Consider the following 18,146-nt stretch of genomic DNA (forward strand, 5'->3'; position numbering starts at 1 on the left):
GCACCCAGCACATCTAGCCTTAGGGGACTGGTATGTTCCAGGTGCCGTGGTATGTTTCTTTTTTTTTTTTTTTTTTTTTGAGGCGGAGTTTCGCTCTTGTTGTCCAGGCTGGAGTGCAGTGGCGTGATCTCGGCTCACCACAACCTCTGCCTCCCAGGTTCAAGTGATTCTCCTGCCTCAGCCTCCTGAGTAGCTGGGATTACAGGCACCCACCACCACACCCGGCTAATTTTTTTGTATTTTTAGTAGAGACGGTGTTTCGCTGTATTCGCCAGGCTGGTCTCGAACTCCTGACCTCAGGTGATCCACCCACCTCAGCCTCCCAAAGTGCTGGGATTACAGTTGTGAGCCACCACTCCCAGCCTCTTTTTTTTTGAGACAGGGTCTCACTCTGTCACCCAGGCTGGAGTGCAGTGGCATGATCATGTCTCACTGTAACCTCAAACTCGCAGGACTCAAACTCCAGGGGTCAAGCAATCCTCCTGCCGCAGACTTCTAAGTAGCCTGTACTACAGGCACGTGCCACCAACGTCCAGATAATGTCTTTTTTTTTTTTGAGATGGAGTTTCTCTCTGTCGCCCAGGCTAGAGTGCAGTGGCGTGATCTCAGCTCACTGCAAGCTCCGCCTCCCGGGTTCAAGCCATTCTCCTGCCTCAGCCTCCCAAGTAGCTGGGACTACAGGCGCCTGCCACCACACCCAGCTAATTTTTATATTTTTAGTAGAGACAGGATTTTGCCGTGGTCGCCAAGCTGGTATCACCTCAAGTGATCCACCCGTCTCAGCCTCCTAAAGTGCTGGGATGACAGATGTGAGCCATCGTGCCTGGCTCTGGCTAATATTTTTGTTTGTTTTTTTGTAGAGACAGAGTCTCACTATGTTGCCCAAGCTGGTCTTAAACTCCTGGGCTCAAGCAATCCTCCCACCTTGGCCTCCCAAAGTGCTGGGATTATAGGAGTGGGCCACCAAGCCTGACTTGTTTCTATGTATTAACTCACATTTAATTGTCAGGACAAATACCAAAGGGAAAAGCTAATGTGGTCCCGTTTTGCAGGTGATGGAACTGAAGCCCAGAGAGGTTAAGGTCACAGAGATGAGCCTGAGTCAGGGCCTGGCTCAGAGCCCACACATATCATCTCCGTGCCACGCAGACCTCCAATCACACCCAATGACTTGCCTGTCCCCAGACACCCCGCGCGTGTCTTCTCATGCCTGCAAGCTCTTACTCAGATAGTTTCTTCTTCTTTTTTTTATTTTTTTTTGTTTTTTTTGAGGCGTAGTCGCTCTTTCACCCAGGCTGAAGTGAGGTGGCGCAATTTCGGATCACTGCAAGCTCCGCCCCCTGGGTTCAAGCGATCCTCCTGCCTCAGCCTCCCAAGTAACTGGGATTACAGGCACCCGCCACCATGCCCAGCTAATTTTTGTCCCTGACATGTAGTGTAGAGGACTGGTCATGAAGTGAGAGACTGGAGTCAGGGAGTTGAGGAAAGACACTGTTCGGAGTGATCTAGACGGGACAATTAGGCCCAAGCTAGCGCTGTAGCTGAGAATGTGGATAGAAGTGAGTAAACCTAGGAGATGTTAATGAGGAAGAATAGAGAGGCCAGAGGGAAAGGCCCCAGTGACCTTGGGGGGGTGGGGTAGGGGACCCTCACTGTGTTGAGGAAGGTGGGAGGAGGTACTGGTGTGGGCGGGGAGAGGGTGAAGCATCCTCAAGGTGCCCAGTCTGGGGAGGTGTTGATTCCGTTCTCCCACTGAGCCAAGGCCCAAAACAGCCCTGAAGAAACCTGAGTTCTCGCCCTCTACTTTCACAGTCCTGACTGAGCGGCCTTGGATAAGCCCTCAGTTTCCACACTGTAAAGTCAGCCTGGGGGCCCACCCTGACCCAGGACTGAGGAGCATTGTCTGGAAGGCAGGAACTGCAGTTGGGTGCAGATGGGGTGGGGGATCTGATCTGTTTCCCTCTCCATCCCTGCAGGGCTGGGTCAGAATCCAGCCTGGGGCCCAGCCAGGCGGAGGAGACACTCTACCCCCTCCAGCTCCCCAAGTTCTCAGAAGTCCCATCTCCAGGGAGCATGCCAGAAGCCTCGGAAGAAGAAGCTGACCCAGGCATCAGGTACAAGCTGTCGCTGGAGGCGGAACCAGAAGCCCAGGTCACCCGGGAGCAGGGCTTCTTCTCCAGGGATGTCCTTACTCTGGGGGCCTTCTCAGCACCCTGTGCCTGGGTTCAACTCCCAGCTCCTCCTTGTATTAGCACTGAGGCCTCACACCCAGAAACTTGGGGTTCACTGGTCTATGGCAGAACCTGGGCATCAGTATTTTTTTTTTTTTGAGACAGAGTCTCGCTGTGTCCACCAGGCTGGAGTGCAGTGGCACATCTCGGCTCACTGCAACCTCTGCCTCCCAGGTTGAAGCGATTCTCCTGCCTCAGCCTCCCGACTAGCTGGGATTACAGGCAAATGCCACCATGCTCAGCTAATTTTTGTACTTTTAGTAGAGACAGCGTTTCGCCATGTTGGCCAGGCTGGTCTTGAACTCCTGACCTCAAGTAATCTGCCTGCCTCGGCCTCCCAAAGTACTGGGATTACAAGCATGAGCCACTGCGCCTGGCCAGTGTTTTTTAAAGGTCGCAAGATGATTCTGACATGTGGACAGGGGTTGAACAAACAGGCCTGTGGTTGAGAATCTGGGCATACCCATACCAGGCCAGGCATAGCTTTGACACCGACAAGGACGTTTCCCACCTGAACCCTATTCTGATGACAGGCAGGTGACTCCCAGGCCCCTCTGACACCTGAACCTCTGCTCTCCCAGAAAGCCAGACTCGGACCCCGAAGCCTCGCCGCTCCCTGGCCCTGAACAAGCCTGAGAAGCTGGTGACCCTATCCCCAGACCAAAAAGGAAGCAGCACAGAGAGGACCACCACCCCTCCAAGGTGCCCTGATTTCTGCGGTCACCCGAGGCCTGCATCATCCTCGCCTCCAGGCGACAGAAAAGGAGGACAGTCCCAGCTGACGCTGTTGGATCTGGCCGAGGACACCATCCACTGTGACATCTCAGGTGGGTCTCTTTCCTCACTCTGAACTTAGTCTTTCATTGAGATGCCACTTTGGGGGCACCTGCTGTGTCCCAGGAACAGTACCAGTAGTGGGGGCTGCAGCAGTGAATAGGAAACACCGCCTCTCACTTCTCAAGCTTGTGGCCTTGCCCTGGTGGTCTTCATCGCAGGCTGTGTCGTGGCCGTAAGTGGGGGACGAGATCAGCATCATCGTCTTGTGTGGGCTTCCCATCACAGAACCGGGGAGGAGGGCAGGGCCTCTGCCTCAGGCCTCACTTGGATCTCCTGTGCCCCGGTCACTGCACTGTTTGGAAAAGGTGTGGTGATGCTTTCAAGCAGAGAGCTAGGCCAGAGGGAGGGAGGTCGGAGCTCGAGGTTTTGAGGCCTCAAGTCATCTCTTTCCTCTATTTGTTCATTCAGCCTTTTCCTTTTTTTTTTTTTTGAGATGGAGTCTTGCTCTGTCACCCAGGCTGGAGTGCAGTGGTACAATCTCGGCTCACTGCAACCTCTGCCTCCTGGATTCAAGCGACTCTCCTGCCTCAGTCTCACGAGTAGCTGGGATTACAGGCGCACACCACCACGTCCAGCTAATTTTTGTATTTTTAGTACAAACAGGGTTTTGCCATGTTGACCAGGCTCGTCTTGAACTCCTGATCTCAGATGATCACCCACCTTGGCCTCCCAAAGTGCTGGGATTACAGGTGTGAGGCACTGTGCTGGGCCCATTAGAGTTTTTTGTTTGTTTGTTTTGAGACAAAGTCTTGCTCTGTTGCCCATGCTGGAGTGCAGTGGTGCAATCTTGGCTACTGCAATCTCCGCCTCCCAGGTTCAAGCAATTCTCTGCCTCAACCTCCTGAGTGCACCCCCATGCCCGGCGAATTTTTGTATTTTTAGTAGAGATGGGGTTTCACCGTCTTGGCCAGGCTGGTCTTGAACTCCTGACCTCGTGATCCACCGCCTCAGCCTCCCAAAGTGCAGGGGTTACAGGTATGAGCCACTGTGCCTGGCCCCCATTACAGCTTCTGATAGGGATGTGGGATTCAAAAAACCCAGGGGTGATTTGGGGCATCTCTCACCCTCACACTGACGCAACACCCTGCATCCTGAGGTTTGGGCTAGGATTGGGGAGTGAGAGGGTGTGTGGCAGAAGCTGGCACCCCTTTGTCCCCTGCTTTTGGGCTTCCTGGAATTTGGCCCAGTCCCCAGGCATGGTCATCCTGATCTGCCCCTTAGGCTGCTGGTGCCAGGGCAGTGTCCAGGATGAGGCACCTTTCCCTGCGCTCCTGGCTCAGGAAGATGTGGCGAGGATCCATTTTCTCAACAAGACCCAGCCCCATCCCAGGTAAGGGAGTCCCCAGGGCACTGAGTGGGCGGTGCTGAGGGGTTTGGTCTGGCGTGGGTGAGGGGTAGTGGGAAGAGAGGCCAAGTCGCGTCCTCTGCCGGTGCCCCTTGAGCACGAATGGGGGCCCAGCTTTGTGCCTGCCACTGTGAGCTCGCAGGAAAGCCTGACTTCCCGTTTCCCAGACATGGTTGCAGCTTCCTCACCAGTCTCTTTGCCTCGCCTGTTGCCCCTCCATCCCATCCTCATGTGACCACATGGCTTTTCCAACACAGAGACCTTGACCACGGAGGTTGTGGCTTAAAGCCCTTCCTCAGTGCCTGCAGCATAGAGTCCCATATCTTTTTTGTTTGTTTGTTTGTTTGTTTTTGAGACAGGGTCTCACTCTGTCGCCCAGGCCAGAGAGCAGTGGCACAATCATAGGTCACTGCAGCCTCAACCTTCAGGGCTCAAGCAGTCTTCCTGCCTCAGCTTCCTGAGTAGCTGGGACCACAGGTGCACACCACCACGCCCAGCTAATTTTTTTTATGTTTATTTTTTGTAGAAATGAGGTCCCCCTATGTTGCCTAGGCTGGTCTTGAACTCCTGGGCTCAAGCAATCCTCCCATCTCAGCCTCCCAAAGTGCTGGGATTACAGGTATGGGCCACTGCGCCCGGCCCCGATATTTTACCTGGCCTTTGAGACCTTCAGTGGCCCCCAACTCACCTTGTCAGCCCTCTCTCCAGCCCTTCACCCATGACTCTTACACTTCACACCACCACACATTCGCCATTCCCCAGAAGCCCTGCACCAGCCCCTCTGAGCTTCTCACATTCCAGTACTTCTTCCTGGATAGCCTGCTTCCCTGTGCCCCTGGAAAACTGCCCATCCCTCAGGCTGAGCCCACTGCTCTCCACTGGCTCATCCTCCTCCAACGCCCTCGGTCACAGCACTGCCCCGTCGTCTGCAGCACCTGCTTATGGGCTGGGCTCTCCTCATGAGACTGTAAGCTCCCTGAGGATGGGAGCCTCAACTGACTGAGGTTTATGCCCCCAGCACTCCCCCAGGGGCCAGTGCAGAGTGCCAAAGGGGCCCCATAGCAGTTTCTAGCCCAGGGCCTGTGTATCTGACTCTGAAACTCCACCTCTTGCAGGCAGAAGCTGGTATTCTATGATTCCAGCGAGGATGTGGACAAAGGGTCCCTAGATGCTGACCCTTGGCTTCCTGCCTGGACCCCAGAGAACAGCCCCCAAGGTGACTGCAACTCTTGTCTCTCCTCCTTGTAGGCTGGTGTGGGCCTTCCCATACTTTCAGTCTGAGGATTTCTATGGAAGAGGGGAGGCAGGAAAGGGAATGGAGATCCCCTAAGCACAGGGAAGGCAAACACACAGTGCACCGGCCAGCTCTCCACCACCGCTGCCATGGAGGCTTGCTAATCAATCACCACTCTTCCCTTGAGCCCAGACACTACCTCAGAATCATTCTGGGTCTTTTTGATTTGTTTGTTTTATTTTATTTTATTTTATTTTATTATTATTATTATTTTTGAGACAGAGTCTCGCTGTCCCCCAGGCTGGAGTGCAGTGGCGCGATCTCGGTTCACTGCAGGCTCCGCCCCCCGGGGTTCACGCCATTCTCCTGCCTCAGCCTCCCGAGCAGCTGGGACTACAGGCGCCTGCCACCGCGCCCGGCTAATTTTTTGTATTTTTAGTAGAGACGGGGTTTCACTATGTTAGCCAGGATGGTCTCGATCTCCTGACCTCCTGATCCGCCCGCCTCGGCCTCCCAAAGTGCTGGGATTACAGGCGTGAGCCACCGCGCCCGGCCTGTTTTATTTTTTGAGATAGGGTGTCACTCTGTTGTCCAGGCTGGAGTACAGTGGTGAAATCTCAGCTCACTTCAACCTCTGTCTCCTGGGTTCAGGTGATTCTCCTGCCTCAGCCTCCCGAGTAGCTGGGATTACAGGTGCCCACCACCATGACCGGCTAATTTCTGTATTTTTAGTAGAGATGCGGTTTCACCATGTTGGCCAGGCTGGTCTCAAACTCCTGACCTAAGGTGATCCGTCCGCCTCAGCCTCCCAAAGTGTTGGGATTACAGGCATGAGCCACCGCATCTAACCTCAGAATCTTTCTTATTGCAGAGCTGCAGGTAGTTATAATCAGCCTATGGGATTTTGTGCATTATGATATTGATTTTTCTTTTTTTTGGCCATCCCTGACATAATGCCAAACATCATTTCGCTTCATTTCTTCTTCTTCTTCTTTTTTTTTTTAATTTTGAGACAGGGTCTCACTCTGTCACCCAGGCTGGAGTGCAGTGGCACGATCTTGGCTCACTGCAACCTCTGCTCCTGGGTTCAGGCGATTCTCCTGCCTCAGCCTCCGAGTAACTGAGATTACAGGCACGTGCCACTACCCCCAGCTAAGTTTTGTATTTTTTAGTAGAGATGGGGTTTCACCGTGTTAGCCAGGCTGGTCTTTTTTTTTTTTTTTTTTTTTTTTTTTGAGACGGAGTCTTGCTCTGTCGCCCAGGCTGGAGTGCAGTGTCACGATCTTGGCTCACTGCAAGCTCCGCCTCCCGGGTTCACGCCAATCTCCTGCCTCAGCCTCCCGAGTAGCTGGGACTACAGGCGCCTGCCACCGCGCCCGGCTAATTTTTTGTATTTTTAGTAGAGACGGGGTTTCACCGCGTTAGCCAGGATGGTCTCGATCTCCTGACCTCATGATCTGCCCGCCTCAGCCTCCCAAAGTGCTGGGATTACAGGCGTGAGCCACCGCGCCCAGCCAGCCAGGCTGGTCTTGAACTCCTGACCTCAAATGATCCGCCCACCTCGGCCTCCCAAAGTGCTGGGGTTACAGGCGTGAGCCATCGCAGCCGGCTGCCTCTTCATTTCTCCCATCAAGAATTCAAAATGAGAAGCTGAGATTCGCTTTCCGTAGCATCAGGCACTATCTCCTCAATGCCAGCTGCTGTGCTAGGGCAGAGGGTGATCTCTGGCCACACCCCTGAGTCTGCTGTTTCCTTTCCAGGGAGCCCACTGCTCCTGGGGCCTCCCCAGATTGATGTCTGGAGTGGAACAGGCCACCCAAGTGAGATCCTCAGGCTTAGCCCTGGCCTTTTCAGCTCCCCAGGGAAACTGCTGCCAGACGAGATCTTGGAGGATGACATGGAGTACCTGACCCAAGGTGAGGCCCAGGCCTGGCCCTGATGCTTAGTTCATTCGGGAAACATACGGTGCCCAGGCCTGCGCTGGGCCATCCTGGGTGCCCGGGGTGAATCCTGCCCTGGCCCTGCCTCAAGGAGCCCACAGCCTAGTGGGGGAGCAGCCAGAGGCTGGTGTGGTGCATGGGTGGCTTTAGAAGCCCATAGCAGGACTTGAGCTCACTCTGTGTGTTGGAGGTGACCCAGGGGAGTGGGCTGTGAGCGGGATTTGGACATAGGGTGGGAGATCCTGAAGAATGCCAGAGATGGGGACTCCGGCTAGCAGGGACAGTGTGGCCGAAGCTTGGCGGTGTGGGAGAAGCATTTCTGCTCTGGCTGCCCCTCTGGTCTCCCTCCCTAGCGGCTTTCTTTGAAGAAGTGTGCTTAGATCTGGAGTCTTCACCTTCAGCCCACATGCAGGAGGCTCCACAGGAAAAGGTAAACATCCTCTGCCCCTCGGTCCACAGACACATCCATCTGCCTTTCCACACATGCCACTCACGGCTTCATTCACTCATCCACTCCCTCACCCTTTCAGCCACCACCTACCCATCTGTCCTTCCACTCATGCTTCTCCTCATCCTTAAAACCACCCCCTGACCCTCTTTGCGTTCACCAGTGGCCACCAGATGCTGGCTCTGTGCTGGGCACGTGGAATGAATTGGGCAAAAAGGATAAAAGCTGCCAGGTGCCCGTAGAAAAGAAAATCTACATCATTTTATTTATTTATTTTATTTTATTTAGACTGAGTTTCCCTGTTGTCACCCAGGCTGGGGTGCAGTGGCGCGATCTCGGCTCACTGTAACCTCCGCCTCCCGGGTTCAAACAATTCTCCTGCCTCAGCCCCCCTAGTAGCTGGGATTACAGGTGCCTGCCACCACACCCGGCTAATTTTTGTATTTTTAGTAGAGACGGGGTTTCAACATGTTGGCCAGGCTGGTCTCGAACTCCTGACCTCGAGTGATCCGCCCACCTCAGCCTCCCAGAGTGCTGGGATTACAGGTGTGAGCCACCGTGTCTAGTTTCCCACATCATTTTACAACTACTCTATGAAGCAGGGTCTCCTGTAGCCCCATTTTACAGATAAGGAAATTGAAATCAAAAGACTAGGCTGGGCGTGGTGGCTCACACCTGTAATCCCAGCACTTTGAGAGGCTGAAGTAGACAGACCACCTGAGGTCAGGAGTTCGAGACCAGCCTGGCCAACATGGGGAAACCCCATCTCTACTAAAAATACGAAAATTGTCTGGGTGTGGTGGCTCACACCTGTAATCCCACTATTTTGGGAGGCTGAGGAGGGCAGATCACCTGAAGTCAGGAATTGGAGACCAACCAGTCTGGCCATGATGGCAAAATACCATCTCTACTAAAAATACAAAATTAGCCGGGTGTGGTGGTGCACACCTGTAATCCCAGTTACTCAGGAGGCTGAGGCAGGAGAATCGCTTAAACCTGGGAGGCAGAGGTTGCAGTGAGCCGAGATGGCACCATTGGACTGCAGCCTGGGCAACAAGAGCGAAACCCAGTCTCAAAAAAGAAAAAGAAAAAGAAATGATCAGGGTATGGCCAGGTGTGGTGGCTCATGCCTATAATTCCAGCACTTTGGGAGGCTGAGGCGGGCAGATCACCTGCAGTCAGGAGTTTGAAACTAGCCTGACCAATATGATGAAACCCCCCTCTACTAAAAATACAAAATTAGCTGGGCGTGGTGGTGGCCACTTGTAACCCCAGCTACTCAGGAGGCTGAGGCAGGAGAATCACTTGAACCCAAGAGGTGGAGTTTGGAGCCGAGATGGTGCCATTGCACTCCAGCCTGAGGGACAAGAGCAAGACTCCGTCTCAAAAAAAAAAAAAAAAAAAGAAAGGAAGAAAGAAAGAAAGACAGGGTCTTGCTTTGTTGCCCAGGCTGGAGTGCAGTGTCACCATCATAGATCAGTGCCTTGAACTCCTGGGCTCAAATGACCCTCCCACACCACCATGCCCAGCTGTTTTTTTAAATTATTTTAAAATTTAACTTAATTTCTTTCTTTTTTTTTTTTTTTTTTTTGAGACAGAATCTCACTCTGTCGCCCAGGCTGGAGTGCAGTGGTGTGATCTCGGCTCACCGCAACCTCCACCTCCTGGATTTAAGCGATTCTTGTGCCTCAGCCTCCAGAGTAGCTGGGACTACAGGCGCCCACCACCACACCTGGCTCATTTTTTAGTATTTTTAGACAGAGTTTCGCCATGTTGGCCAGGCTGGTTTTGAACTCCTGACCTCAGGTGATCCTCCTGCCTCAGCCTCCGAAAGTGCTGAGATTACAGGCATGAGCCACTGTGCCTGGCCTTTTTTTTTTTTTTAATTTTTTGTAGAACGAGGTCTCGCTATGTTGCCCAGGTTGTCTGTAACTCTTGGCCTCAAGCAGTCCTCCTGCCTCAGCCTCCCAGAGTGTTGGGGTTACAGGCGTGAGCCACCACACCCTGCCAATCTGAGCTGCTGCTAATGCTCATGTTATGTCCTAGAAAAGCAGTATTGGGGGGATGAAGGGGTACCACTTGTCTCCCCTCCCATCTTTCTCCCTCATCATGCCCCAGGACACAGCCTCCAGGGCCCCCAAAGACCCTCCTGAGTCCCACAGCCTGCACCGGTCCTCAGTCTCGCTGGACCACTGCTACCTCTCGCTGAGTGGGAACAGCAAGGCGCCATCCAGCTCCAGCTCCAGGTCCAGCTCCAGCTCCAGGTCCAGCTCCAGCTCCAGCTCAGAGGACAGCGACTCGGAGCCCCTGTGGAAGCAGCGAGAGGTGAGAGACACGGCCACATGCCAGGGCCGGCAGGACCTCCTTCCTCTCTCACCATCCTCTCCCTCCCCCAGGATATGCAGGCCAACACTGTGGGCACCCCCGGCTCCAGCGAAGAGGACGAAGACACCACATGGACCCCCACCCGGCTGGCCTCACCCCTGCCAGCAGCCAAGAAAAAGGCCAGGAAGGGCCAAGTAGCCAGGGCCCCCGTGAAGCCCAAGGAGAAGAAGAAAGGCCCCTGCCCACCCCAGATGAAGAAGAAGTGCGTCAACGGCTTCATCATGTTCTGCAGGATGAACCGGAAGCAGTACATCCGGTGGGTAGGGGGTCGTCTTTGGCCCTGGGGAAGGCCCTGGCTTCGTTCTCCACCCGCAGCCTGCCCATGCCGCTCCTCACAACTGTCTGACACTTTTTCCCCCCCGAGACCCCACAAACCCTTCGTGGACCACAGTTCTTCCCCAGAACTGAACCCGGCCCCATTGTATTGGACAGGGTCCATCCATTGTCAGCACTGAAACCCAATTCAGACTTTAGACTTCAGAAAAAAAGGAGTTTTTTTTTTTTGAGACAGTCTCACTCTATCGCCCAGGCTGTAGTGCAGTGGCATAATCACAGCTCACTGCAACATCTGCCTCCTGGGCTCAAATCACTGCAACCTCTGCCGCCCAGATTCTCCTGCCTCAGCCTCCTGAGTAGCTGGGATTACAGGCGTGCCACCCGGCTAATTTTTGTATTTTTAGTAGAGACAGGGTTTCACCATGTTGGCCAGGCTGGTCTTGAATGCCTCACCTCAAGTGATCTGCCTGCCTCGGCCTCTCAAATTGCTGGGATTACAGGTGTGAGCCATCAGGCCCAGCAAGAAAAGAAAATGAATTGGCTTATATAACCTAGAAAACAAGGGCGGGTATAGACTGCCTTGAGACGTAGCTGGTTTTAGGGCTCAAACAGGCTGTCTGGAATCTTTGTCCTTTTTGCTCAGTTCTGCTGTCTTCCGGGCTGGTTTTATTCTCTGGCAGGTGGGGTCACCCCAGGAGGCACAGGCTCGGGTCCTGTCCCCCACCCAAGCGGCCCCAGGGGGAGAAGAGGTTTCTAAGGTTTTAAGCAGAGTCCTTGGGACTGACTTTGGTAGATCTAGTGCCAACCCTGAACCAGTCACTGCCAAGCCTGGAGCCAGGGGATGGGGAAGCCCTCCCAAGCCACAGTGGAGAAGAGCTGGTTCCTTTACAGGAAGACCCAGATGTGGGGGCCAGGAGCGGTGGCCACAGGTCCCCTGTACTCTCCTGGGACACCAGGTGCCCCCTTGTGAACAGCCACTGAGTCCAGCTCCCTCTGCCTCCTCAGCTCCAGAGGGTGGTCTTGGAGGCCTTGTAGACCCACAAGGCTAGGAAGGGCCCGAGTTCTCAGTCAGGGTGTCCTGCAGGCCTCCCCTTACCTTCTCCTCCTTCCTGTCCCAGATCCTGCCCTGGAACCGCTTCCACAGCTGCCACCAAGGAGCTGGCCCAGCTGTGGCGGGTGATGACCCAGCAGGAGCGGAGGCCATACTGGTGAGAGGCCCCGGCCCCAAGGTGTGGGTGGGGGGTGGAAGGGCCTCCCTACCCCAGAACTCTGCTCTGTCTCTGGAGCCTTGGGTGTCATAGCATGGGAGACTGCGCCGAAGAATTTGCGTGTTGCCCCTTCTTATGAAACCCTTGGGGGTGACACAGGTGTAGGGGTGCCCCACCACAGCTAAGCTGGGGAACAGCTGAGCCCAGACATGGACCCCCTGTCTCAATTCCTTTGCTGTCTCTGCCACACGAGTTTCTCGGGGCATGGTCTGATTTTCCTGTCGCTTGGCCACCTCAACTCCCCTGAATCCTGTCCCCTCCACCTTCAAGGAGCTGCCACCTGCCCTGGCTCCTGACTTTGAACACATCCCAGAGCCCTTGACTGAGTCCCGTCTCACAGATCGGGACTTGGTGGACCCAAGGCTCGCCCAATAGAGGCTAAAACAGTGGCCCAGGCCCCTGCGGGGGCCACAGGATTGGGGGTGGGACAGGGATGCCCGGGAGGCAAGTGAGGAAGCCGGGCCATCCTGCCACCGTCTCCCCAGCACCAAGGCTCGCAGGTTCAGCCGCCAGCACAACCGCATCGTGAAGCAGGACGGCTCCAGCAGCGAGGCTGAGGACTGGGAGACGCCCAAACCCTTCTACCAGCTGCTGGCCGAGAAGGCCTTGCCGCTTCCCCCGCACCTCCAGTAGAGAGGGCGGCCCCCTCGCCTCGCTCCCCTCACCCCTCATGGCAACCGCGGCTCTTGGCTCTTGCTGGAAGCCAGGACCCATCGATGAATTTATCCCTCCTGGGCCTCCAGCCCCTGAGAATGCAGGTCCCATGGGACTGGGGAGCGGGGGGGGACACTGATTGGCCCCAACTGCTGGGTACGTTTGCCTGGAGCACCAGAGTCACCCGCAGCTGCCTTGATTCTCCCCCGGGCTTAGGAAGGAAACCCAAAATGAAATGCGGGGTGTTGGAAGGTGAAGTTTACCCACCCCTCTCCCCTTCCCTTCCCCACCCCAGAGCTACTTGGTTGCAACCCTGTTCATGCTCACCTCACCCTACTCCTCCCTCTCCTGTTCTATTTTTAGACTATTTATTGTTTTAAATAAAGCAAGTGGAACCTTTGTTACCAGCAAGAGAGACAAGGGCAAGCCCTCCTGCATCCCCTTGCTGCCCCGCTGGGGTGCTCCATCCACCCTCATCTTGAGGCCTGTGACTTGTAAGAGGCCTCATTGCCACCCCGTCCCCAGCCACCCTGTGCATCTGAATGCAAACCCCTCTTCCCCCTCGGGAGGCAGCAATGGGAAGGCCGGGTCTCGAGGTGGGCTCTGTGTTCAGCGCTGCTTTGGACAGCCCCTGGAAGGCACCCCAGACCTCTGGTGGTGGTGTAATCCGGTAACTTTATTTTAATTGAAAATGGAGGCATAACATGTCCTAGAAAAATAAAGATTTAGGATACAAAGGAGACACAGCGACAGGGCTGCCCCCAGGGATGAGGGAATCTTTGGTCTGGGCCGGATATGAGGACAAGGGCTTGAGTCCAGGGGAGCTGGTGAGGAAGACCCCCACCTCCCCACAGCTGCCCCACCCCCCGCCCCTGGCAGGAAATGCCACACTGGGGAGGGTCTCCAGTCTCAGGGGCGCGGGGCTGCCTGTCCTCCACCTTCGGATTCCAGGCAGTTGTGACAACACTGGCTATCGGCAGAGCTATTAATAGTGTTTCAGGGAGTGACAGGGAGAGGGCTCTGGGGGCTGGAAGTCCGGCCCTGGGGCAGGGTGTTCCGCTCACAGCTAGTACCAAGTAGAGGGGGCAGGGCCCCTGAGTCAGGACCCTGAGTCCCCCACGTATATGGCAGGGCACAGCATGGGGAGGGCTGTAACAGAGAGGCTTCCCATCCAGAGGGGGATGGAGACCTGGACAGGAGGTGGCCCGGGGTGCAACCCCCAGCACCACCAGGGCTTGGAGAGGCCACCCGGGCAGAAGGATGTGGTGACTGGGGTCTTCAGCAACCGTGTTTCTGGGGCTCCCCCCTCCCACTCCTGTCCCTGCGTCTTCAGCACCATTGTCGGGAGAGGCCACAGGGCCACAATGGGTCACAGTTCCAAGGGCTCCTCCACAGGCACTGACTGGAGCTGGGTCAGAACCTTGGCCTCAGCTTCCAACCCCTCGTCAACCTCACCCCCTGCGGTGGCCCCCAGAAGCAGCCCCTCGGGGTCGGGGTCCGGCAGCCTCAGCACGCTGTGGGGGGCCTGTGTCCCCAGCCCCTTTTCCGCCTCCAGCAGCCCTTCTGTTCCTGCGCTTAGTTCCAGCCCTGCTGACCAGACAGGCACAGCTGCGGGTGACAGCATCAGCCCCTCTGGTGGGGGCGCCGGGAAGTTGGGGAGGAGGCCAGAGGAGTCAGGGGAGAAAGGCAGGCTGGTGCTGGAGGTGGTGGCAGCAGCGGGGGGTGGCTGCTGCGCAGAAAGGGTGCCTAGGGCGTGAGCCTCTGGGAGCGCAGGGCTGGGGGCCACCGGGAGGCCTCCCTCAGGCACGGAGATGGCCGTCTCTGGCTTCAGTGGCAGGGCCAGGCCCGGGGCTGGTGGCAGGACCTGGGAGACGAGCATGCTGGTGGGGAAGGTGGCGGTGAGGATGATCTTGCCCTGCTGCACGGCCACACCCGTCACGATGGGGCTGCCAGACACAGGGTTGGCCAGGAGGAAGTTTCCTGTGGGCAAAGAGGGACCGAGCACAGGTGAGAGCCAGGAGAGCAAGCCGAGCCAGACAGAGGTGGAGACTGCGCAGCTGGAGGGCAGGCGGAGGGAGCCTTTCAGTGGGCCTTGGGGCACTGGGACTTGCCAGGGATGAGATGCCCCCCAGGAGCCCAGGAACAGCCCCTCCCTCTCTGAGATAACTGCACCCCTCCCCGGCTCTCACCCAGCCCTGAGGGAGGGAGATTGGGGTACCTGGGGAAGTGGCCGAAGGCAGCTGCAGGGCAGTCACGCCCACCCCGGAGTTGATGAGGTGCACGTTGGCAGGGCCTGCTGCAGCTGCCACCTTCACAGGGCTGCCTGGCCCGGCTGCCAACAGCTGCAGGGGCCCCACAGCCTGGGGCAGGGTCACCACCTGCGAGGTAGGCACTACCTGGGGCAGGTTCAATAGTGGGGAGGTGGGGCTCAGGCCCGTGGGGTACCCGGGGGGTGGGGAGAGCGGTACCACTTGTGGGGCAGCCACAGCAGGCACTGGCCCCGGGGGCAGAGGAAAGGTGGCAGCCGGCGGGGGGCCAGGCACCACTTGGGCCAGGGGCCCTGGGACCTCCTCTCCAAGGACTGGTCCCGGAGCAGCCACCTGGGCCCCTTTGGTCTCAGGGGCCTCCGACTGAGCCTCCTCCAGCCGCACCTCCCCTGTCTGAGGATCCAGGACCAGGGAAGTCTTGGCCTCGCTGGCCCCCTGAGGGCTGGGCTGCAGTGGAGGGGCACCCCCGCCCCCAGTGAGCAGCAGCGGGCCCAGGCTGGAGGCCTCGCCCAGGGCCAGGCCGTTGATGATGACGGGGCCCCCGTTGAGGAGCACTGCTGGGGAGCTGCTGGCTGCCAGAAAGCTCCCGTTCACCAGGATGGAGGAGGAGGCTGGGCATGGCGCGGGAGGGCTGGTCCCTGCCAAGAATAGGGAGCCCTGGGCAGCGGCCTCGGCGGAAACTGGGGCCGCCCCTCTCTCCAGGTCCTCAGGACTTCGGCTGGACTCGTCCTCAGTCGTGGGATTCCCATCAGACTCGCTGGCCGGAGAAATGGCTGTCAGCTGGGGTCCCTTAGCCTGTGGGGCCTCCCGCATAGCCAGCCGGCTGCTCCCCCACCTTTCCCTGGCCCAAGTTTCGGTGGGTCATTCCAGGGGTTATGAAGCCTCTCTCAGACCACCCCAAACTCCAGGGCCTTTTGCAAGCCCTGTGTGGACACCATTGAAGACAAGCGCTGGGGAGGGAAGAGGCCCTTGCTCTCCCCCTGCCTCGGCCTCGGGTCCCCGGAGGCTGAGCTCCCAGGTTGCCCTAAAAGTTCCTTGGTTGGGCGGAAAGCCGGCGAGTGGCCTGGAGAGAGGGAGCAGCAGCCGCCAGCCCAGTTCCCGGTGCCCTCCCCGCGGGGCGTCAGAGAAGGGAGAGGCCGGCGCTCAGGGTGGGAGGGGAAGGGTTTGAGTTACAGGGAAACCGGAGCTGGGAAAGGTTCACGTTTCACAACAAAGGCAGACGACGGACCACGCCGTCCGGGCCCGGAGGGAGTGTGGGGGCGGGTGGATAAGAGTAACGGTCAGTGAAGAAAGGGGCTGGGAAGCAGCCCCTACGCAGAGTGGGGTGGCCACAGGCCCTGCCCCCTTTCCGCAGTCCCTCTAGTGCCCCCCGCAGTGTGGTTCCCCAGCACCCATAGGATTTGGGCAGGAGCTCGGAATGGAGCCGCTGGAAGAGGAGACGCGTGCGGGGAGAGGGCCCGGGCGGGTGCCTGTCCCGTCCACGCTTAGTCCCCGCGCCCCGCGGGCGCCCGGGGTTGTGAGCGGGAGATGTCCGAGGACCTCGGCGCGCCGGCTTCAGCAGTGGGCACGGGGGAGGAGGGCTGGTGGACGGGATGTCCCCGGGAGAGCTGGACTTGCGTCGCCCGAGGCCCCTCACCTCTTGCAGGGCGCGCCGCCTCCGGCCCCGGTCCGGTCGCGTTGTCGCCGGTTCTTGAACCAGTTGCTGACCTGCGTGAGCGACAGGCCGGTGAGTGTGGCCAGGCGGCGCTTCTCGTCCGGCGTGGGGTAGCGGTTGCCGCGGTAGCAGGCCTTGAGGGCTGCGCGGGAGCGCTCCTTGAAGCAGTAGACTGTCTCCTCGCCGTCCCAGATGGTCTTGGGCAGCGGGAACTTCTTGCGCAGTCGATACTTGTCCACTGCGCCCAGCGCGCGGCCGCGGGCCCGCTCGGCCTCATGGTAGCGCGCGCGCAAGTAGAGGTCCTGCAGAAAGGCGTGGTGGGCGGCGGGGAAGGGGCGGCTCTCGAGTAGCCGGTAGAGCTCGGCGTACTCGCCCCGCTGGAAGGCCACCAGGGCCCGCGCGCGCAGCACCGGGTCGCTGCCACGTAGGCGCTCGGCCGGGGGCAGTGCGCCCAGGAAGCGGCTCAAGCGGCCGGCGTGGCCCGCCTGGAGCAGCGCCTCGCAGACGCACGCCACCTGCTCGGGCGAGAAGCGGAGGCCTGTGGACGGTTCGGAAGCGGCCTCGGGGGGCGACCCGGGGACGCCCGGGGATCCCGGGCCCTCAGCTCCCGCAGCCGCTTCGTCCGCCCCGGCCCCAGCCGCCGCCGCCGCCTCACCCTCGGCCGCCTGCAAAGTCTGCAAGAGCTGGCGCGCTTCCTCCTCCTCCTCTTCGGTCGCCGCCGCCGCCACCGCCTCCCCCCCGGCCGCCGGCCCCGCGCTCGGCTCCGCAGGCAAGGTAGCCATGTTTTGCAACTTTGGGAAGTTCCTCCCTCCTTCTCTTCCTCCCTCGGGCTTTCCCCAGCCCCCTCCCCCGCCTGTCTCCCCTTTTCGCCCCCACTCCCCGCTCTTCTCGATCTTCTCCCTGGCCGACCCTGCGCCCCACGCCGGGAAGGCGAGACCCAGCTCTCCACTCAGGTCTCTGTCCCCTTGTGTGTCCGTCCCCCTCCCGTCGGTCTGTGATTCTCCCTTTGTTTTCCCTCCGCCTCTGGCCGCGCTTTCTGCCTCCCCCCAGCGTGTGCTTCTGGCTCAGGGCCTCAGTTTCCCCATCGGGACAACGCAGAAGGTAACGGGCTGTCCAGGAAGGCTAAGGGCGCGAAGCCTCCGCCCCGAGACTGAGCTTCTGCACGCCTCCGTCTCCAGGGTCCTCTGCAGGCCCCCACATTCCCCATCTCGGCCTGCGCTCCGCCCCTCGGAATTCCCGGCTCCGCAGCGGGGGCGGGTCTGGCCGGGAGGAGGGGCGGGGAACGGGCTAGAAAGTTTGCAGCAACTTTTCTCAAGCTTGCGTCCCCGGAGCGGATGCGCGTGGCGTGCGCAGGCGCAGTGGAAGGAGGATGGCCGCGCGCGCCGCCAGCCCAGCCCCCCTCTTCTCGACGCTCGGTGGCACAGCTGGGCCACAGCTGGGCGGGGGCGGTGCCTCCGGGTGGCCCGCTCGCCCTCCTATTGGCCGGACGCCAAAGCCCCGCCCCGTGGCTTTTCCTCCCCCAACCCTGATTCGTCGGCTTCGCATCCCGCTAGCTCCTCCCAGACCTTCGGCCGCCTCCACTCGCCTTCGGATTGGCCCGCTGCGCA

General features: G+C 58.4%; 2 protein-coding genes across 2 annotated transcripts in view; one reads left to right on the forward strand and one right to left on the reverse strand.

Annotated features, from left to right (window-relative positions):
• BHMG1 (basic helix-loop-helix and HMG-box containing 1) overlaps window positions 1–13,029 on the forward strand; it is a 32,657-nt gene extending 19,628 nt beyond the window's left edge. Inside the window, exons 6-15 of the mRNA XM_030796727.1 lie at window positions 1,977–2,114; window positions 2,813–3,058; window positions 4,290–4,398; window positions 5,529–5,629; window positions 7,408–7,563; window positions 7,941–8,017; window positions 10,154–10,360; window positions 10,432–10,676; window positions 11,815–11,904; window positions 12,450–13,029. Coding sequence (XP_030652587.1) covers window positions 1,977–2,114; window positions 2,813–3,058; window positions 4,290–4,398; window positions 5,529–5,629; window positions 7,408–7,563; window positions 7,941–8,017; window positions 10,154–10,360; window positions 10,432–10,676; window positions 11,815–11,904; window positions 12,450–12,597 — 1,517 coding nt within the window. The 3' untranslated portion in view covers window positions 12,598–13,029. The remainder of the gene's footprint in view (window positions 1–1,976; window positions 2,115–2,812; window positions 3,059–4,289; window positions 4,399–5,528; window positions 5,630–7,407; window positions 7,564–7,940; window positions 8,018–10,153; window positions 10,361–10,431; window positions 10,677–11,814; window positions 11,905–12,449) is intronic.
• Window positions 13,030–13,273: 244 nt separating this feature from the next.
• On the reverse strand, window positions 13,274–18,055 carry SIX5 (SIX homeobox 5). Its single transcript, XM_030797301.1, has 3 exons — window positions 16,522–18,055; window positions 14,837–15,642; window positions 13,274–14,598 (listed from the first exon to the last, which is right to left on the reverse strand). Exons 1-3 carry the CDS (start codon window positions 17,319–17,321, stop codon window positions 13,988–13,990), a joined length of 2,217 nt encoding a protein of 738 aa, XP_030653161.1. The 5' UTR covers window positions 17,322–18,055; the 3' UTR covers window positions 13,274–13,987.
• Between the last annotated feature and the right edge of the window lie 91 nt (window positions 18,056–18,146).

This window comes from Nomascus leucogenys, chromosome 17 (genome assembly GCF_006542625.1).
Source record: "Nomascus leucogenys isolate Asia chromosome 17, Asia_NLE_v1, whole genome shotgun sequence".
Classification (NCBI taxonomy): Eukaryota; Metazoa; Chordata; class Mammalia; order Primates; family Hylobatidae; genus Nomascus; species Nomascus leucogenys.